General features: G+C 39.5%; 1 protein-coding gene across 1 annotated transcript in view; it reads left to right on the top strand.

Moving 5' to 3' along the window:
- The first annotated feature begins 3,492 nt into the window (after positions 1–3,492).
- Positions 3,493–23,487, top strand: part of nbeab (neurobeachin b) — a 191,559-nt gene continuing 171,564 nt past the window's right edge. The window contains exon 1 of the mRNA XM_070828730.1: positions 3,493–3,765. Coding sequence (XP_070684831.1) covers positions 3,493–3,765 — 273 coding nt within the window. The remainder of the gene's footprint in view (positions 3,766–23,487) is intronic.

The raw sequence follows: 23,487 nt of genomic DNA, 5'->3' as shown, positions 1-23,487 counted from the left end.
TGTTTGTATGCACTGATTCTTAATGTTGCTGCCACATCAGTAGTGGAGGTCTACTGACCTGTGAAGGAGTCTAAATACAGTGTCAGTCAGTGATGCTTCTGCAAAAATGTTTACATTCCACAATCATGTACACTGCTCAGATGCCCTGGCTGACATGCAACACAATTCTCCCTGATCTGGGATGAGAGGGACCTCTACTGGCCATTTGAAGGAAACACGTGACTGCAGGCAGTCCACAGGGGAAGATGGACTTACATGGACACTTTATGTCAAGTCAGTGAAAGTCAGCCAAACATAACAGTGTTGCCAAATTAAAAGCAAATGAAGACTGTAAGTAATTTTGTCTGGACTTTCCCTTCAAATTAAATGGAAAAGGAAAGCGTTGGGCTAAACACATAAATCTGGTTTATTGTCCTTATTGTCCACTAGATGGCCTTTTCTGAGCAGCAGAATCTTTATTGTGGCTACAGTCATTCATTTTCCCCAGAGAAAATGAGATTGAGATTAAGTCCCCTTTTTCCACAGGTATTTTATCAATAAGAAATCTAATGGGGAAGCGTCTATGTCAACAGTAATTGAGCAATACTGCTTTAATTGTTGCGGTCTTATGGGATGCCACACTAACAGTATACCCATTTTACCATACCCAGTATTAAAATAGATTGTGGTTGATGGTTTGAAAATTATCACCATCTGGCACCTATTTAAAACCTTACTGAGATTAATGTTCAGGTTGTGGCCGCTCAGACATGATGAATGTAAAAGTATCATTCACTAAAACCATTACTCAATAAAGTGAGATGTGCTGTGTCAGATTACAGAAACGATCATTACACGAACCCCACCGCAAGTCATTGAGTCTGGATCTGCTCTTCTAATTCAGTTCCCTACATATGCTCTTAGTGTGCGAAAGGGAAAGTCAAACCCCCTCCACTGACCTCTATTAAGCGCTGGAAGGGTTTATGGTGCTCATTGAAATGGGGAACAACAAGCCAAACAGAGGGGATGGGAGGATAGAAGGGATTGAGTTCCTGATAGTGATTCCCCACTGACATTAAAAGGACATTATTATGTTATGTTGGAACAACCAAATAATAATATTAAAAAGAACTCAAAGAACAAATACCTTAGGACACAATATCTATAAAACAATCCAGCCTAATTCAATTCAATGTGCAAATTAAGTTGCCCTTTGCTAATCCAAAAATATGGCCTTCTGGGAAAAAATACAATAGTGCATAAGACTACAGTGAGATAAAAACAACCAACATCACAAGATAAAATGATACTTCATTTACTGTTTACTATTCTGTATTGCTTTGCCGCAAATAAATCAAACTTTTAAACTTCACAGCAGTGTTCATGATACAGCTGTATAAAGCCTGACATGTTTTCTTCCTCTTCTGAAGCCATGCTGACACAGATCAGCTTAATGAGGTCATGAAATGCAAGCTCAGCTTCTGGCTGTCAGTCAGGACGATGGACAGGATTGTTGCCAAGCTGTTGGTATCAGTCTCATTTATATAACCACTGGAACCTGGTAGCTTTTTCATTATGTTATTTGTTATAGCTTACTATATATCTTCTCTGTATGACTTTGGTCAAACTAAATAAGGCAATACACATGATACTAGAGAAGTCGCCCTTCTTGAATGTCTCATAAAGCATGTGAGACAAGAGGCAGTAAAGCGTAGATGTAATGCATTTACATTTAAATGATACTTTCACATTTTGTTCATTAAAAGGGAAATCAAACCTTAAAGGAATAATTCAATTGAAAACAACAACAACAGCAAAATATGAAAATATGAAACATGCATGGTACATCTAACAGTAATGGATGCAAACCATGCAAAAACAGTACAAAAGTAATACATCAAATGCTTAAAATTCTGTCTGTTATTACCAACTCAAGAACAGGAGGACTGTTATATCAACTCACCAGAAGCACAGAGAGAAAACTTGACGTGTGGTTTACCAAGAGAATTAATCTCATTGTAATAGGATTTGTTATATTGCTTTGCATAGATGCCTATCCAGGGTCACCTCTGTGTCTCACAGAGTGATCAATGAACTGTACACACCTGGGGCTCAAACTGTTATGAAACCAGCACACATATAAGATAACAGAGGAGGAAACTGTGGGATAACGATAATAATTCAACAAGTTATTGTACAGACACAATGTTCAGGTTTGTGTTCATGCATGCTCTTAAACAAAAAGATGGCCTTAGTATCTCAGCGTCTGCAGCAAAGTCTTAATTATAGTCACTTTTATGAAACCTATTAAAAAAAGCAATTCCATTTACCATCACACCTTTACAGGTTTAATTACCCTGATGGCAATTATAATAAAACACCATACTCTAATTTTAGTCTTTCTCTTAGTCTTAGACAGAGACCAAGAGACCAAAATGGTATTTTGACTGTTGTAGTCTTACAGACCTTATAGACTTAGACGGATATAATGATCATTTAAACAATTTTCTTTCTTTGATAACTCAGTCAGTTAGACCCAACAGGCCCTGACTATAAACACTGAAAAAAATATAGGACAACATTTTGGAATCCTTCAGAATAAGTGTGGCCAAATTAAAATGCTCTTCATTTCTGATTGGATCACAGGTGTTCCTGTCATTGCTAACTAACTAACCAACCTAACTACATTAAGTCAGTTTAACTACCAACATTTCTCATTTAGGAGCTTATTAAGCTTTTTTCCTAAACAAATTCAGCCTATTTGTTTATCATGTTATTTTGAATGATTTTATTCTTATATTCTTACATATTTTTAAATTTGGTCAGGCAGCTTCCGGCTGCCATCTTTCCCTCGCAATCATGCAGCTTCTGTGCAAACAATCTGAGTGAGGAGTGTTTTTCGCTCTAGTTTAACTTTCACCTGTGAAATCTGACCGGATTAGCTCGACTGTCTGACTGTCCAACAAAGTTCGTAAAACATAAGTTTGGAAGCTAAGAAAAGAAACACCGCGTATCGTTTTGTCTTTCACAAGTGGTCGTGCTACAAGCATCGGTTGCACCGCGCTGCTTGCTCCCAGCTGCCCGGCGGACCGCACCGGGGCAGCGGCCTGCCGGCGGCCACAGTCCCGCTCTCCTGCTCCATCACCTCAGCAGACGCAGGCGTGGTGAGCCGAACCGCAGGCAGGGGGCGGCAACATGGCGGTGACAGCAGCACCGACACGGAGACGCGCATCCAGGAGAGCGGCACACACATGCACACACACATCTTTGTGTGCACAGCGCAGGTCAGTCAGCCCGGTTAACCGGCTGGCACCGACAACACACCGGACTCCCTCACCGGAACTCCCCAGAGTGGATTTTACTGACGGAGAGTGATTTCTTGTTTGTGTTTTGTTTTTGTCTTCTTTCGTTTCTTTTCTTTCTTTTTTTTTTTTTTTTTGATGCAGTGTGATTCAATTGATTACAAGGGGAAAGCGTATAACTCGGCTCTATAACCGCCTGGTTTGGGTGGAAATGACTAACGAGAGACCGGTGACAATGCCGGGCTCCGTGTCGCTCTCGGACCGACAGCCCCCTCCAGGTCTCAGGCAACACGCGGCTGCAGTCTCCGCTGCCGCCTGTGAGACAGCGATGATGTCCGGCTCATGTTCAGTGGTCCTCCCGGCTGGGATTATCAATCCATCGGTTCCTATCCGGAATATCAAAATGAAATTTGCTGTTCTCATCGGACTGATCCAGGTTGGAGAGGTTACCAACCGGGATATTGTTGAAACGGTGCTGAATTTGGTGAGTGATCGTTTTTTGTTTTTTTTTTCCTGCCTTTCACTCTATGACTGGACGTTGCTGCTTAATCCCATATCCTGCTGTTGTTAAGTGACGACAATAACCGAATATAATGTTGTCTTGTAACAAAAATAATGCTCTTTTAACATCGAACCTGTGCAAATGACCATTATTTTATTATTTGCAGCACTAATGTGAGTAAATGCCGCCGGATATGTGCGAGTGAACTGTAGTAAACCTCCAGAAGTCACACATGCACACAGACAAGGTGGGCTGAGGGATGAGAGGACACTAATGCAAAGCCGGTCCTCAAGTTTTTAAGTTCAACAAAGTCCCAAGTTCACCGTGTTTGCTTGTAAATCAAACAGACAGGTGCTGGGGTTGTCACTGAAGGTAAAGTGCACACCTGCTGGGATTAAAGTGTAATGCGAGTGTCTGCTGGTGCACAAGTTATTTCAAAGGGCATTTATGAGCAGAGGCAGTGAGGTAGGGGAGTCTGCAGCTTTGTGTGTGTGTGTGTGTGTGTGTGTGTGTGGAGGGGACTATAACTGTTGTTGGTAAGCTTTTAAAGGGACCTCTGAGTTGCCAGTATCCCTGAGTAGAGGGTTTAGGATGTGGTCAGTGTTTGGTGATAATCTGACGGTGATGAGGATGAACACTTGGTATACTGGACCTGCTCCTAACTTAGGTGCACTTGTGGGAGTATGATGGTCATCACTGTCTCCCCAGATTCATATTGACCCAGGGAGTATTTTGTTTATAGCCTTCTTCCGCTCTCCACTTTGACCATTCGGAGCTGAAGAGTCCATTCTCATGATTCATTATATGATTATTTTAGTAGAGTGAGGGTGAGAAGCATTGACTCATTATGAACACGGTTGGCAAAGGATGTCAGCATCCCCCATTGGTACAGTTTAACATGATATGGAGGGACCGTAGAGCCGGCTAATAACTTTTGCTTTGACCAACTGAGGGTGTACCACAGCAGATCCTGTTTGCAGCAGTTAGCCTGTCCTTGTTAGCACACTGGAGATTAATTACGGCCTGTTCTGGCACAACAGAAATCTACTTTGTGGAGCAGGACAAATTGTAGCCCTTGGCATGTTCAGACATGAGAGCACTACTGCAATAGCTGGAATCTCTAACACCTCTGCCCCTCGCACTTTGCACTTTTTTTCAACACTGTTTGTCCTGACAAGAGGCTGCATGCTCATTTGCACTGAAGCTGATCTAGTTTTAGTCATCTCTCCATTTTGCTTTAGTATATTGACTTATTGAACGCAGAGGATTAATGTCACAGCTGCCTTTTGCTCCTCTGTGAATGTTTGTACTTCAAAGTGCACACCCTTGTATGTAACATACAGTGCACTTTATCCAGACATACATTCATCCTCAGTCCCATACAGGTCCCAAACTTTTGAATGACAGATTTAATCAGCAGAGGTTATAAGTGCTTTGCTGGGGTTCGCTATTTAGGATATCAGGCCAATTTGATTCGACTTGACTTGCTTGCAAATGAAAATGCACCTCCATCCGAGTTATGTGCATACAAATGAACCACATATAATGCTGTAATCTTGGGACTAGATGACACAGTAATTGTTCTTATATCTGCCTCTTTATCTAAATTGCATCACAAAATGTGCATGAATAATATCGGCCTGGGAAGAATGTGGAGAAGGCTGCCATGCAAACAACCCTCCTGCCTGTAGGATGCCATGACTGCAGGAATTTTTATGCTTATGAGTTCAGGTTATTTTTGAAGCGTGGAGAGGGTCTGAAGATCCCGAAGGATCCTTAACTGTACCTCGTGGGGTCCAATTTGTGGAGTAATGAAATATAATATTTCTCCTCATATCCAAAGAGTAGCTCTGAAAAATTGTAGTCAGAGAATCCTGGCCTCAACATCGATCATGAAAAAATGTCCTATTGTGATATTTCTTTTTTATTTTGACGCAGTTCTTGTTGAACTGTCAGATGGGACATTTGATGATGAAACGGATCTGATTACTGTTGCTTAACCAGAAGGAGAGCCTGCATAGTAACTTCCCTTTAGTTTTTAGAGAGGGGACATCAGGCATGCCATCAGAAAGGTAAATCTTAACTAAATTAGAGACAAAATATCTTTTAGAAGATAAAGCATTGAATTACAGTGCAACAGACCCGCAATACTTGTACCTACAGCACATACTTCAATCTGTGCCAGTGTTTTTGACTGAGTTATTTCATTATTGCTGTGTATGGTTATGGGGATCTGGAGCCTTTCCAAACATGCCACAAGCCTAATTTGAAACATTGTGGACAGTTACCTTGTTAGAAAAGGCTGCTGTCAAGATCCGATCATAAATATAAGTCATACACCTAATCAATTATTGTATAAGCAAAACTGTGTTGCATTTTGTCTCATAACTGTGAAGTTAGAAACAAAGTTGTCAAAATAGGATAATAGGGCTAATTCTACTTTGCTAATTATCAGTTGGTATAAATCATTCAATGAACAGTTCTCAGTCTGATCTGATGGATAATGGAGGGAGGCATGAAAACTTGAGAGTGCGACCTGTGAAATTAGGAAAAAGCTTTCATAGTTCATCTGCATCTTGATCCTGATGTTTGAGAGTAACAGAATTCGTATGTGCTGGCAACAACAATTGTTAATATTTAAACAAAATACACTCTTACAGCATAATCAACTAAACATTTGGATGTTCCACATGTTCATAATTTAGGTGTCAATATATGGAAGAGTATAGTTTCTGTTTGTGACTACATTTGCTTATGTTTTCTCAAGGGACTGCATAAGAAAAGCTACAAACAGGTACAGTGTGCAGTGTTTGACGGGTGTTGATATGAGTTAAATATAGAAAACATGAGTTAAAGTAAACAAGACAGAAGGCTCTGTCGCAGAAGTGGATTGATAATTCATTTTTTTATATTATGGATACTGAAATTAATGTACAGAGATGCTGTATGTAGATATGAAGCTGACCAGAGACACTATTTTTCATGAAGTGAAGCCTACGGGGGGTGAATGTTGGATGCTAAACAAGATCATCACTTTAATGAAACGATTCACCTTGCTGGCCAAAGCTCTATAAGGGGGGAATGAAATCCTCTGCCAGTTGCCAAACATGGGGTTTTACCAAAAAAACCATTTCATAATATATTCAGTGGTTAGAGGCAGATTACTCTCCCTGCTACAGAATTCAGTTGCAGTGATTTTACAGTTAATTCTCTGTTATTTGCTCAGTCTTTACTATATGGAGCCCCACTTATTGCTTATTTGATATGACTTTGAACTGCCAGCTCCGATAGAAAGCTCAACAGCACGATGAGAAATTGACAGTGTCAGTATATTATATGCCCTTACTGCATTGTTAAATACTGCATCGATCTGTACGATCATCAATAGTTCATTAATCAATTATTTTCATTAGCTTAATGGCATTAAACATGCTACTACAATTATCATTATGACAGGCACACAATGGTGCACATTGGGCTCTGATTAGTAATCACTGATCCTTGTGTCTGATTACAAGATACTTGAAGAGGAATTTTACTGAATCAGAACCAAATAAAGGAAAAATCTCTAAGGTGAAACATTTTTATATGAGACCTATTGTTGTGTCGAGCCACATTAGACAGGATGCAGCCTTTTTGTATAAGGGTGATGTCATTGGAGAGCTGGCATACCTGAACCACGTGACCACTCTCCAGATTTAACAGAGAACACTGGAGCTTGACTGATTATCTTCAGTGTCTTTGCCACTGAGCTCATCATAATTAAGGGTCAGTCGCTTGAAACAGAAGACAACTTGAATCAACTCTCTCTCGCAGAAATTATATTTATATTGTACTGCACTGAAGTGGCAGGACAGCTGATCGGCACCAGATCAGACTTTTGGTGTTTCTAGAGACTAGGTTCGCATCCTGAATCCTTTTTTTTTTTTTTTAGTTTAAGCAACAGCATTATGTTTCCTTCAAAACGTATTTGGTGTTGTACATTTGTCATATATAAATATGATTCATAGGAGACTCTGTCATACAATATCATTGCATAGTACGGCAACTAAACAGTATGTATGTATGCAAGCCAGCGAGCATCATCCGTATGTACAGCAAATTAGTCAGATGGCCACAAAACCCGTTCTTTGTGAACAAAGGGTGAGCGGGAAAGCCCAGTGTATCACAGAGGAACCTTAGCATCCTCTTTTCTCCAGATACAAGACGCCAAGTTGTGGTAGGGGCTCGAGAATGCCTCTGTCTGCGAAGAATGGATATATGAAGCGGTTTACCCCACAGGCAGCTAATTTGCTTGATTCTGACAGACTCAAAGGCAGCCTTTACTCCATATTCTGTTACAGTTATGTACAGTAGATCTACATTTCAAGTCTTCTGAGAAGTTTCAGTGATTTCCTAGTGGATATTCTGCCCACAGTCCAAAGAAATACATTAAGCTGGATTGAAGGCTCTAAATTGCTAAAAGGTATGTATGTGAGAGTGAGTGATTCTGTCTATCTAAATTTGCACCAACGATGAACTGGCAGTCTGCCCAGAGAGTCTTTGTTCTCTGCCAGGCTCCAGCCCCCTGTGAATAAAAATAAGCCAAATAATAAAGAAAGAGTGTATATTCTTCGGGGATTGATGCATCCCCATTACACTTCAACCTCCCAAACTTACATTTTAAATGGAAAGAAAAAAATGTGACTGGTCGGCAATTGCTGCAACCACTGCAAGATGTGAAAATTCATTGTTAGTGTTGAATAAAGTTTCCACTCACCACTGACTGATGCACCATGTCACCACCAGCCACAGCAGTGGGAAGGAAAGGTGTTACTGATGGTGCTACACCAACCTCTCCAGGTGGGCAAAGTATATTATGTGTATTGTTTGTTTTTTGTCACATTACGCCCCACGTTTCCTGGTGCATGTCACAGAATATCTTTTGTTTTAATTATTGTAAGCAGCTGAGGCTCTCCAGATGGTTGTCTGTAATCTTTTGTTTAGTGTCTTGTAATAATTTGTCAGTATGTATTTATTGATATTTTGTGAAAGGAAGGTTTGGAACACATGCAGACAGCTTTTGCTATGAACAAAATGTAATTCAAATGCAGCTTTCAACCATCAGTAGGACTTAAAAAATGGTGGTTTTGTCGTGAGTGTCGACTCTGTGTTGTGTCAGTGGAATTAAACTGATGACTAAATTACCCTGCATTTCTTAATTATCCTGTTATTTTGTTCCACTGACAAAATGTCATATGGTGCTGTCAAGATGTGATTTACAATATTGTGCGAAATACTTTTGCACAAAAGTGTTATTAAATCTGTGGTTTTACTGGCTAAACTACAAATGCATTAAATGCATAGATTGAGAAAATTCCTGAATTCCTCCCTGAATTCTATCCAACAGTATGTATATATTGAAATATATGGGGAAAAAATTATTGAGGATATTTCCATTTTTTCCATTAGCTTTTTCAAGCATTAATGAACACACACACAAAAAAGGGGGATGAGCTGCCGGTCCTAGAAGTTTCCTTAGGCTATGGGGCTGTGTCTTTTCCATTTAGGTGATTGATAGAACAGCTCAGCTAAGCATCATTTTGGCACATCACCAAACAGTGTTTCACTGTAAACATTAACAGGATAATTAAATAAGAATTGAACATCATTGCCCCACATGACCCTAAAAATGTTTGTTTGTGCGACAGAGTAATTGAATGTGCTAAACATCCAGATGCTACAGTTTTGTGCTACTATCCCTATTAAAACTAATCAAGAGGGAAAGTCATTAATTGTTCATGTATAGGCAGCCAGGAATGAAAGCTGTAATTAAGATAATGTGTTATAAGACAGGTTGTGGAGTCCTTCCTTCAAGGTTGATGTAATTCCACAGGAATTAATTGGAGTAAGAAAAGAGAGCTTGAACTCTACCATTTGTGTCACTGTGCACTAGATAAGCATCAGTGGAGAGGGGTCTCTCCTTTACACACTGAAAGGGATGATCACTAACCTGGTGATTTAAGGCTGTGTTAATGTTGAGTATTCCTTATTTCATGTTTTTTTAATTTGTAGATGGAGATTTGTAGATTTGTGTGAAATGCAACCCCCCTGGTTCATTGCATGAATCATACATCATGTTTTTACACCAACCATCTGACAAAGTGAGAAATGGCTGGGTAACAGACGTTGTTGCCAGTTGGGATACTACAACATCCTTTAAAGGTCCCAGTTTGTGCTCTTTTTCAAGTTCATACTTGTATTTAGAGGTTCTACTAGAATATATTTACATGGTTTAACGTTCAACAAACACACCATTTTTCTTATACCGGACATGGCTTCTGCAGCTATTTTCATTGTCTGTCTGCTTTGCTCTTCTGCGCTTTTTGCCTTTGACATCTTTGTATTTCTGGAAGCTGGCGTTCGTGAGGAAAAAAACAATGGTGGACAGCGAGGTGGAGTTTAGTTACTCTCCTAAAGGGCTGGCGGAGGTTGCATGTTCAACAGACATTATGACGTCGTAGCAAAATCTAAGCAGCAGGATACATTTATACTGAAAAGATGTTAAAAAGTACATTTTGTATAATGTAGAACCTTCTAATTGTTGCAGCTTATATGTTTGTCATGTAACATTATTTTAGTCTTTAGGAGATAATCAAGACTGTGCCATGTTTACATTTTACACCCAGGGTCCTGAAGGACATTTTTTAATGCTATAGATCAGCAGAGATGGATGCATGTATGAGAATTTCTGCATCTGACTGTGTAAAAAAATGGGCATTGTGGCATAAGTGGAGGAAAGGTGTTTTTGTGCTGTTGTTGTCGATGTGCTTCTCAAGCATGAGTCAATGGTGACACCCAGATTTTTAACAGTTGAATTTGGAATAATAACACTTCTATCCAGGCTGTGAGTGACATTTGAGCAAATATGATCATGATACATGATAATAGACGTTTTCTATCTGGTCTGTTGCATTCATCTGGAGAGCAGATGTGGTAACAGTATGCTTTTGCAGAGGAAGACGTATCTCTTCCTCCACCGATAGCTGCTCCAGGAGAGCACTGCAGGCATATGAGGCGTGTTGAGACTAAGGAGGCTTTACTCACCTGGGTAAACGGTTGCTATTGCCACTACTATTACTTTTGCTCTTTGCCTACACATATTGAACATCATGTTGCTTGCTTCCCTCTAAATAAAGGTGCTAACAGCCATTCAAAAAGTTGCTAGAAGTTGTCCGTTAATTTGTACCAGTGTTCTTTTGACGAATTTAATTCACTCTGTCTTGCTGCAACTAATGATTACTTTCATTGTCCATTACTCTGTGATTATTTCCTTAATACATTGATCAGTTGTTTGGTCTAGAAAATGTCTGGTGAAAAGATTTGGTCACTGTTTCCCAAAGCCCAAGGTGACATCTTCAACTGTGTTGATTTGTCCAAAACCTAAAGATCTGGTTTATTGTTATAGATATACAAAACATTCACATTTAAGAAGCTGACGCTTCAAATTATTCAAACCGATTCAATTATCAAAATAATTGGTGCTTAATTTAGTAGTGGACAGCTAATTGGTTAATCGATTCTTCATTGCTGCTCTAGTCTTTTAATAACAGTAACCTTGATTTAAGATTATAGATATAACAACACACCTTTCTGAAGAAGAAAACAAACAAAACAAATCAATAATGAGTCACTGCATATTTGCGCACTGGTTTAGTCGCCTCCTAAAAATAACATATTGACATTTGAGCCATTGTAAAGCTCTCTTTAATAACACATTACACAAAACCATACATTTGGAAGAAATCCTTTTTATTTTTTAGCTGTACAGCAACTATAAATTCACCCAATATCCAAGATTTAACACAGATTTGGTGTCATTCATAAGTGCAAAACCCTTTCAAGATTCTCAAGATGAATAATAAATACGATCTCAGTGGTTGATCTGAACTTTTAAAGCCCATTAGGTGTGGCCTCTCAGATCATCCTTCCTAACACTGCTTGTCATTCTAAGGTCTTCATTAAAAGCCAAAGGTGACATGCCGTTGCTGTCAGGGCACCCATCCTATGATACGGCCATCTGGAGGAAATTTGATCTTCCTCTTCTGCAGTTGCTTATTTGTATGTTTATTTTCTCATGTTTTGTTTAGATAAGTTTCCTCTTCGTTACCTCGTCCTTCCAGTCAGATCCTGGTAGTCTGATCTCTGTGTTTAATGTTCTTTTCAGCTCTGTCACTGGTTCATTTTATCTGGAGATTTAAACAGTTACAAACCAGCGGGTATCTTTTACCTTCCTTCTGATAATACAGCGTTGGCTTAAATCTGCCAGAAGTAGAGAAGTTTGTGAACTCTCTTGTGAATCTTTGACGAATAAATATATAAATAAATGTTTATTTCCTTAAGGGAAGACGTTCCATCTAATATTCATGTTGTCCCACATTGAAAGAGTATGCCAAGCTGGCAATTTTAAGAAATATTTCGTCATTGTAGCAACTGAGAGCAGTGTTTATTGTGTATTTCAAAACATGTTATTGCACAGGGAATGAATTAAAAATAGAATCAAAGCTGCCCTAAATAAATGAACTTTTGTTTCATAGTGTTGAATGAAAATCATTTAAACCACACCAGAGTGTAACCCTTATGTTCTGTCAAGGGACAATCACTACATCTGGAAATGCAAAATAGATGAAAGACCAGGATTGAGACTTGCATGTGGCTTAAGCTGCTTAAATTATAGTTGGCCTTCACTGTAAGCATCACTCTTCTGCTGTTGAGTCAATTGCACACTTTGATCAGTCTTGGATCGATTTCACCTCTGGGCACTGGTACAGTTTTTCTAATGTCACGCTCCAATTTTTTTGCTCCTGCAATAGTTTTCTGTGTTGCTTCTGAAACATTACCTAATAGATCATTGCCTTTTTTGCTCCTTACTGCGAACCCACTGCATGCATGCGTGTATGGCATCACCATTAGACATTCTTTGAATTGATTCACACTTAAATTTCTTTCTGAGGCAAGTTCCTATAATTCTGCTTTGGGAAAAAATACAAACAAACTTACCCTGCTTGCAGTGATATGAAGAATGCTACTTATATTTTAGACATCACACCAAGCAACTCTAAAAGTGTCTTAGTTATTGATATATTTCTTATTCTATCCCCTACCTACGCAGATGTCAGCTGAAATGTCCTTTAGCATGAATCTCTGCTCTTCTCTGCTCCTCTGTGTTTGTGTGCATTCAGACCTCTGTGTACAGTCGGTCAATCAAAGATAATTTACCTACATGGATCAAATAAGTGTCACATTAATGTAGCTAATGTACCTGAGATAGTAGCCAATATGCTACGTGCTCTATATGGTAGGAGAATGAACTCCTCAGCAGTCAATAGCACTGTTCACTTTCATGAATTCTTTACGAAGACATTCACATTTTCCAGTTTGAACCACATGCGTTGTAAGGGGCTACAGTATGCTAAAATTGTGCTTCCTCAGTAAAGTTTATTCTCTACTAAGCCATCCAATTTCTGCCAAGAGCAGTTTCCTCTGATCTACTTCACGATAATCTTCTTAGGATTTGAGGGGAAAAATGAAATTCTGACTCTGTGCAAATTTGTTTGTTTAAAAGTGATTCACCTGTACTGTTGATTGATTCAGGGAGCATGCTGATATGCATTTTCTTGTCCTTAACCAAGGACAAGGTGAAGGACTGCATTTAAAACACTTTATGTGTATTGCCATGTCTGCTAATGGTTTTTTCAGCGTTTTTGCTCCCTCTGATTCGTTAAACACGTCTTATGTTTCTCATTTTTGTTGTCTGCAGGTTCTTTGAAATGTTCTTGATGCCCTTGATCCAGCTTATGTCCTTTTTTTTATACCACTTTTTTAATCATACGTGGTATTTATACAGAAACGGCAATATTTGTTGCTTTTGTTGTGGAGGAGTTTATCCTGTTACTCTTTTATTTGGCTACTTCTACTTGACAAATGAAAACAAGTCCACATAATATTTTATCTTTATCTTATATTTATATTTAATTTCCCCTGTTTGTAATGCTGCCAAAATAGGAATTTAGGCTAGCTTCCTCTAGAGAACAACATCAGCAAAATGGAACTGGTGTTAGGCATCGACCCTTTGTGGTTTCATTGATAACCAACAGCCAGTGCCTTAAGGAAATGCTATGGAGACAGGTCAAATCACTGTGCAAAGGCCACAGATCTATTTCCTCTGTGTTCTCTCCTCTGCCTAGCTCTTCTTTGCTATGCTCATCCCACTTACTCGCTCATGCAGTGTGTTCCCCTGGAGAAATGCTGATTGTGTATTATTTGGCTGCTGGCTGCCTACATTTGTGTCAGGGTGCATTCTGGGATGCATCTCCCACCTCAGAGGGGAAGTGTTTTCCACTGGCACAACTGACACCTGATTGTGGGAACTCTGTAGCAGTGGCTGGTCTGACCCTGTCTTTGTGGACTTATTGTTGCTGTGCTGCAGTGTAATGTGGAAAAGTGTGCAAAATCCTGTTGAGAGAGCCAACGATGAAATGGACTAAGATAGCAGAAAACTTGATAAATTCCTCCAAGTACCCCTTATTTCTTTTCTGCTTGCTGCTTACACCAAACATGGAATGATCACACCACATATACATACATGAGCACCCACAAGTCTGAGCTGAGGGGTGTTTGTTACCTTGTTCAGTTCAGATTTGTCTGCTCACAACACATTGAGCTCAGTAGGTTCACACTGTACATTAACAGAATTTTACTACAACTTTCTTTGGAGATGCTGTATTTACTCATTTATGTATTTAACCCTTCATTTAGATAAAGATGAATACAAAATAAGAACAATAACAAGATAAAGTCCTGTCTTAGATTTCAATTTCTTTTTTTCTTAGCTGAGCTACTTTATAAGTAAATCTCTCAAGGGCAAATGACAAGAAAGTCTGTTCAAAACAATACATATATTTCCTGAGAGATTAGGCACTGACTAAGATTAACTATTGCACATGCTGGGTTAGCAGTGCTTTACATATACAAATATGCCAAAATCCAATCTCCTTTCACTCATTGAATATATTTTTCAACGGTATTAGTAAACATTACAACCTTATATCCCAAAGCCACCGACTGAAAAACAACAGGATCTTAACCCCCTTTGAGGAGCAGGTTACATACCACAGCATTAGTATTACTTAGCAGTGGTCAGTTACTGAGCCACTGTTAACCAGATCTGTTTACTGCCCAGGACCAGCATATTGGATGATCATGAGCAGCAATGTCAATACTCACTCCTCACTCCTGGGTGGAGCTGGTTTTGGCAGTTAACCAAATCCCAGCCTGGGTGTTAATGCGTTGTCTCTCCCCATAGGGACAAGGCCCTGCGCGCACATGCTCATTTCTATGGAGATGAGCTGCATCTCTGATCAGGCAAACATGCAAAGTCATATTGCTTGCTGCAGCAGGGTGACAGCCAGTTACTGGAGCAAAGTGTTGTCATCACAGTGCCAATGCAGCAAAAGCAAAGAGTACTTGATAACTACATAGTGAAGTTGCAAATAAAATCTCTGGCCCTGTACTTAACAATCATGAGGGGATAGTCATGCTTGGAAATAGAAACAGTGGTTTAATTTGTATCTAACCAGAATATGTGGATGAAAGCCAGGGAACTTGTTTATGTGCTGCAATGTTAGAAAATAGCGGTTAAATTAGAGTCTAGCTTAAAAACAAAATCGTATTTGACACAAAGCAAATGAAGTGAAAGCAGTCAGCAGTGTAATTGGGTGTCAGGCTGTGAGTGATCTCATGTTTAAATTGTGTCTATGTTGAAGAATTATTCATACATCCTTAAGTAATGAAACCTAACAAATGGATTTAGGGGGAAAGCAAATAAAGACCTACAGTATTCGCTTTTGATAGCAACAGCTATCTCACTGTGGCACCAGTCCACTTCATCTTTTCCACCTCTTTATCTTTACATTGGAAAAAGTGATTTATTCAAATTTATTGAAAGCATTTGGGAACGGTAGATTGTGACATTTTCTCAGCTTCCTTTTGTGGGAGGTTGTGATTGCAAAGGGTGCGGACAAATAAAGATGTGCACAAATTTGGTAATATAGGGGAAAACATGTTTGATGGAAAGTAGAGCGGAGGACATCAGCATAGCTAGTCATATCTGTCTCGCTAGATTTGACCCATTTGTAATGGCGTTCAGTTTTATAGAAATAAGTTCCTGATTGTCTAGATTCACTTGTATCTCTCTTTGAATATGGCATCATGGTTTGTCAGTCATTTAAGTCCTGGAAGGATTAATATACTTAAGCTCCTGTTATATTTTCCTGAGGCATGATGAATGAAAGAATAGACCCGTCTGCATGTCAGGCTATAACATTAAGTATTGTTCTGAGTGCTGTGCATCAACAAATACAGGCACTTCAATACATGTTCACTGTCATACAACAGTAGCTTCCCAGTGGAAAGGCAGTTCAGGCAGTTTCTCTTTCCATCTCTGCTGGTGACAGGACACATACGACAGAGAATAGCCCACTTTATTGGTGTAGCATAAGGCATCTGAGGTCCATATTATAGGAAGTGACAGATTTATAATTCTCTGTTGCACATGATCCACTAGGCAGTTAATGATGTGTTCTGTGAATACAGATTTCTACATTATGCCTGACAAGGCTGACATTGTTGATGGGATGGTTCTGTTTCGAATATGTTATGTTTCCATTTACACTTCATTCCCTTTGGTCTTGAAGTGCTGCAGCTTGCAGTGTGTTGCAATTAGATGACTGAGGCTAGGGTGCTGTGTTCATCCTGCTCTCCTGCTTTTTGCAGTCCTGTGAAGGCTTTGCTTTTGATAAAGGTTAGTGTAATCAATCTCCTAGATGTTTATATTTATTGCTCCAGTACAGCTGGGATGTTTCCATTTCCTGCTGATATTGAAGCATGAAGGACTCTGTGAGAGCTAGATCACACACTGATTTAATGTAGCTGAAGTAAGGGGGAAATAATGGAGGGCTTAGTGAGAGTTAGGGTTTTGGATTACAATTAATACTAAGGGATCAGCATAATGAACGAAGACACCATCCATTTTTATGGCTCATTATCCTCCATGTCACATTCTAACTGGATCTTTTTGCAATTAGTCACTTGGATATACTTTGTCAGCTCTCTGCTTGTTTTTCCGTGTTGTTCAACGCACTAACTTTTAAAAAAACATTTTGATGGACTCTCACCAGTTTGCTATTTAATATTTAGATATGTCTTTAATGAAACATCAGTGGTGTAAAACTTCTGATTCAAATGCCAACGTAAGATTTCCTCAGAACAAAAGTGTTGCTCATACATATATTCATAAGAGACTAATGGACACCTACATTTCCTCTACTTCACAGGTTAATTAAATGAATTGGAAATAGCAGCTTGGCTTCTCCGCTATAGTCAATCAATTCAGATTATGTCTGTTTTTCAGTGTTTGTCCTCTATTGTTTCGGGTTGTATGCCTAATGATGATTCATGGTGCCCCATAGATGACTTTTTTGTGTAGTGCTTTTTGATTTAATGTTATTTGAATAGGGAGCCGGTGCACTGTAGCCACTGTTGTACTACCTGTTTACACCTCCCTCCCTTCATTAACAAAAAAAAAAAACGTAACAAAAAAAACATGAATTATGCATAGTTCAGATTTAAATTTCAGACTTATTTTGTTTTACATTTGAATACAAACAAACATACAAATGTTCCTCACCACAATAGAACAACAGTGGATACATTTAACTGCTCCATACTGCACTGCGAATCTTTTGTAGCTTTTGGGGATGCAATTAAATCTCTGTATGTTGTACGCATGGGCATGCTGAAGCCCAATTTCAAGTAAAGGCTAGATGCTAAATGTGTGTCTCTGGCTAATGCTATTAGTTGTGAGAGTTGGACAGCTTTGAAAGGAACATCTGGCTGGAGAGCCTCACTGTTGCTCCAGAGTCTCAAGCAGAGAAGGATTACCGCCGTGGCATTTGGTTGAAGATGATTCAGCATGGAATTAGATGGCCTATATGGAGCACAGCTTGGGACAGTGTGACAGTCTTACTCTTGTTGTTAATATGAACACAGGGTGTTAGGAGTGGTAAAAGGCGATGGAGATTCCTGAATCCTGGCATCATGCTTCTGACTGATAATACATTCTTTGATTAATGTTTGAGTACTTTATCTCATATTCCCTTGCTTTGGGCAGATAATCCCCTCTCTGGACACAGCTTATATTTGTCCGTTTCTATAAATTGTGTTGACCATATTTTATTTCTCAGCAGGATGGTCATACGGTATGTGGCATTTTCAAAGCTCTGCAGGCTGGTTTTTAGCTTTATCTGACCTGTCAGCCCATCTCCCCCACAAGCATTACTCTACACACAGTATAGGAGGAAAAAAGTCTATGAAAAAGTCAAAGTAAACTGAGAACAAACTGAGAACAAAAAACAGTAAACAATGAGAGGCACTGATTATTAAATTGATTCATTTCCCACTAATTACATTAAATAACAGAAGTCTACATTTTAAGTCTACAACAACTGTATTATAAGCATTGAATAACAAGTAAAAGCAAACTCATGGTTTCTGTATTCATGAAATGCACAGGCCTGGATGAGTTGGCCATTTTAAATGACCCCAAAACACATTTAAACGGTACTCTGGAAAAGTGCTTTTTAGTCCCTCCAGCAACCTAGACAGTTGAATATTTTCTATATCATGTTCTTGTCACCAACATCAAGTTTGTGTATGGGGAAATGCACAGTTCTTATAGAAAATTAACTGAAAATAGAGACCTAACGATCCATGTGGCTCACTGTTATACTAAAGAATTTAAATTCTCTTAATCAATTTAGTTTTTGCGGTAGATTTGTTCAGTGCTACTTCTATGTTTCCATACAAATCAATGCATCAAGCAAGTCACCCTCGATGAATGTACAATATTTCAAAGGGACCAGGCTGCAGCCAGATGAGTAGTGCAGTTATGCCTCTTCAATAGAGGATAAAAGTGCTTACTGAAGAGGATGGCTCTGTATCCCAGGAGTACGTTTTGGAGGTGGCATATTTACTCTTAAAAAGCACATTGTTGTCATTATCCTGCTGACAACCTTGTCTGCACACAGTATAAATATTGGGCTGTAACTTCCTGGGCAGAGTCTGGATGTACAGTTTAGTTTACTGGTGTCGCAGTATTGTGAGCCCAGATATGTCATCTCTGTCCTACAGTAGTATCGCTGGTTTTCACTCCTACCAGGGCATAATGGCTTTCACCAGGTGTCAAAAAATCAATACAACCAGACTGGATGACTGGAATCAAAACTAGCAGTTCTGTTTCTGTTTTTGACAGCTGGTCTTACAGTTTTGTGTTTGGTCACAGCAATAGAAGTGTGTTTTTTTTGCTCCACTCTTTGAAGGGCTTTCTTCTCTAGTGGCACATTGCCAGCTATGGCTGATGCGGGTCTCTGCTGACCTTGGAGAAGCCGCTGTTTCACCACACGGGATAGTAGTTGGAGGATGGGGAGTGGGGTGAGGAGAAGTTCAGGACAGCCTCATCGCTACTCCAGGGCACAGGAGGACAGCCAAGCTAAATCCATGTGGCAGCTGCGTCTGCACTTTATAACAACAATGTGTTCACAATGTAGGCATTAATGATGATTAGATTGTTCCAAGTTGATCTCCACGGCTAGGAAATGTCCCTGTGGCTACAGTCCTACACTGGTCATTGTTAATGTTCCCAATCAGCCGTGCAGCTCTGCGTCCATTAGTCATAGCCAGCAGATGTGGTGAGTAGCTGTCATAATATTTTTCCTGTTTGAAGAAGGGCTCTCTAGTGCTGCCCTTCCTGTTTAAATTGGGCTCTTTTTTACAGGTAGTCTGCTCCCGACAGTCTCAAAGAACATTGGTGACATTGAGTTTTATAAAAATTGTATACTTATGTTCATGATCTTTCCAAATGTCTATCGACCAGTGACCCAGGAGTCAGTGTTGGTCTGCTCTCCCTGCCCTGCTTCTGGCTGCACTGGAGTCAGAGCCACTTCTCTGGAACACTTTTATCTGCCCGACTTTATTAAGAGTGTTGAACAAATTAGTGAGCCACCACTGGCCCAGATATGTCCTTGAGGCTTAAAAGTACATTTTCTCTGCCAAGTCTAACAAAGTTGTACATCAAATCTCTGACTGTCCAAAACTTCTCAAACCCCCCAGTGATCCTCTGTCATTGCTGGCTAATCTTTTCCCTCTGTCTTAGAACCACCTGTAGATCCTCTGGCCTTTTTGCAGGGACTTAAAACAGCAGTAGGAATATGAAAAAATCCAAAGGTCAAACTGACTAGCTTGCAGAGACTGTAACAGTACATTTGAAGTGACTCTGTTGTCAGTCCAATCATCATAGTCTACAGCTCCTTGAGCATCAGTCTCTTCATTGTTAAACTACTTCACTCAAGCAATGTCGGAGCAAGTGTGTATAAATGAGCAGTTTGTTGCAAAAGCTCCAACACAGTTAGTGAGACACATGAAAGCCAAACAGGAACCACTTCACCAACACAAGAGGGTAAAGGCCTAAGTGATCTTGTGACTAGGGGACTGTTTCTGTGGCGCTCTGAATAAAGTTGGTCTTCTTCTTTATCTTTCAGCACAGACTAATGAGAAGTATATACATAATGCACACTAGGTCTGGTAGTTGAATCATCGCTGTGGGCGTACAATATTATGTGAATATATTTGTTCGTTGCCTACCTTAGATGTCAGTCTATAGTGATTATCAGCGACAGGTTTAGGCACATCCTCTTCCTCCTCCTGTGGATTGTCTCTCAGTGAGGATCTTCAACCTGCAGCTTTGAGTGACAGTGTGGCCATAATGGCAGAATACGTTTGGAAATGAACAACTGCCATGGCTGTATGTTGGCTGATAGTCTATAAGTGAGTGGGTGAGTTAGTAAGGGTCAGCTGATTTATAATATGCCCAGTGCCATGGTTGTGTACATTCCTTGCATGTTGTCAAATTATGTCCTTGCTGACTGAACATTGTCCGAACTAATCAAATCACTGTAAAAGCATGGCTGTGTGTCTGACAGACAGTCAGCTGGCTGGCTGTTCCGTTGGCTCGACATGAGGTGGTAGCAAAAACTATGAGCCCGATGAGCAGATTTCTGTGAAAAATCTAACTTAATATATCTCCCCCAGACATTTTGGAAGGTAATGTTTTTAATTCACTGACTTGGCTGGTGAACCAACATATTAATTTTGGTTATTGAGAGTAAATATTTGCAAAACATCCTGAAATCTTGTCTTTTGGCAACATGTACGTACTGAGCAGCACCTCAGAGGTTGATTTGGTCTTTTGGCCCTGACTTTCTGAAACCTGTACTGAACCCAGTGCCCTGCCTGACAACAACATTATTTGCTCTCAAGTCCAGAATTGCTCACTGGTTGGAAGAGGAGTCATAAAAATCTTTCACCCAAAAAGTTTGCTGTTATCCGAACTGAAAAAAGTCTGTCATTGGTTTTCCCCACGTGGAATGCCAAATTGAATGCACTTAGAACAGAATTTCTGTGTGTGTGTGTGTGTGTGTGTATATATATATATAGAGATCTATCTCGAGTCCATTCCAATACTGTCTTGACATCAGTCCACTTAAGGTAGTACTCTTTGAAACATTATTAACTTTGCATTAATTCAAAAGCCAAAATCAAGCCGCCTTTTAATTGCTTGTATTTAATTTTCTGACTGAAATAATACCATAGAAATAATCTGACAGTTCAGTGAGACTAACATGATGTGATTAGCTGATTGTTTGTGGATGCATCACTCACTTTGCTGGAGTTTCAGAAACACTCCACTCATTGTACAGTGGTGTAACAAGGGACTCCACCCCCTATCATAAACAATCTTTGGCTGAGTACAGACATCAGCTGCAGAGAGCACACAAACACAGCAATAGCCAAGTTCATTTTGGCTTGCAATCAAACTATTCAAAATGAACATTAATTAGCGACAGCTTTTGTGACCTGCCACCACCATTTGTCATTTTAACCAGGGAAAGCGACTGTCAGTGCTGGCTGAAACTGAGAAGCTGCTGCCTGAATATTTTGTACACCGTTTTGTGTCAGATGCCATGAATGATTTTTGATCATCGCTCACTGGATTTGAGGTTAAAATTAGTTTCTTTTAGTCTTATGAACGTAATATTGCATGTTCATATTGCAAAGTGGCGAAAATACATTTCATCATCTTAACTGCACAATACTGTACGGTACCTACCATTGTGAGTTTTCAGCTGCTGTGTTTGGTCATTGAAGTCTTGCTCATTCATTCTGACAGCTGTCATTTCAGTCAGTGAGCGGGAATAATTTTAGTGTGCTTCCAGCTGTCAAGCATGTTTCGTATTTCAACCTGTGTTCTGCTGCTGGTTCATGAGATCGAGTGCGTGACCTGTTATATAGGGGGGTCATCTTGAGCTTGGCAGGAATTAAATAAGTGGCTGCGGAGTGACAGAGGAAAATAGTAGAGTAGAGCAGAAGAGGAGAAAATATGTTCTACAAAGTTAATCAACCAGTTGTCACTGCCCTCCAACTTCTAGTATGCACTTCACAACTGTTCAACTCCATCAGTGTGATTTAAATACACACATTTAAGTGTGTTAATGCATATCAATGCAATATATTCATGCGAGCTGGGCAAGAATGTTTTTTCCATTAAATAAATACTACATGCACAACAACATTAACATTAATGAAGCTTGCCGCTATTCTACAGAATGCTTGTAAACATTCAACATTTAAATCAACATTACCGTTGAACTGTTCCGTGTAAAGCATGAAAAGATCATTTCACAAAGAAGTCTATAGGACTCCTAGTGAATTCGAAATGCAGGGTGTTGTACACTGATGTTGCTCTGCTGTCATATTTAGCTGTATTTATTCCTTTAGTCAGGCTTTGGCCCTTCTACTGTGCATGACTGGACCCCAGTGTCTTGTTTTAATTTGTCATCTGTCATGTAGGACCTCAAGTTAGTTCCATTTTAAATTATAGATCTAAACATTGCAAGCATTCATTTACTGACATAAGTGCTAAGTTACTATGGGATCCATGGATTGTCTAATGTGTTACTATAATAGTTATGATAATATTTGCTTATATTTTCTCCAATTAAATTTGACAGAGTACCTTTGTAGGCTTTGAATAAACAAAATAACACCAAGTCAATATTAGTTTACCTTGGGTGCAGTGCATAAATTACGCACACGTGATGAATTATTTCCTGATTCTTGTTAACATCAAAATCTCAATAGGACTGAAAAATACAATTTAAAAAAATCTGCATTAACATCATTTACCAAAAATAAAAGCAATAAGATGTTTACAGTTTGTTATACCCTAACCAGTTTATAAATTGATGTAAGGCAATTCAACTTTATCCTCTTGACAGCAGTCAAAGCTTAACCAGGTTATTCTAAACACGTTATGACATTTACACGCCACACACAAAAACTGGATTACTTGAGTAACCAGATTAAGAGTGAAATTCTCCATGCCTGTAAGTGTGGCCACTGATTGAATCAAACCCTTACTCTTAACACTCTTAGTTCAGCTCCAAATAACCTCTCGTCTCTCTGTCTGAAGCCTTCAGAATGACATGTCAGGGGGAGGGCAGTCGGCCCCTGTCAGTACATTCATTCTCAGTCAGAGGGCAGCTGGTGCTT

The sequence above is a fragment of the Pempheris klunzingeri genome, chromosome 4 (genome assembly GCF_042242105.1).
Source record: "Pempheris klunzingeri isolate RE-2024b chromosome 4, fPemKlu1.hap1, whole genome shotgun sequence".
Classification (NCBI taxonomy): domain Eukaryota; kingdom Metazoa; phylum Chordata; class Actinopteri; order Acropomatiformes; family Pempheridae; genus Pempheris; species Pempheris klunzingeri.
The sequence above is the reverse complement of the archived record's forward strand: the minus strand, read 5'-3'. Positions and strand labels throughout refer to the sequence as shown.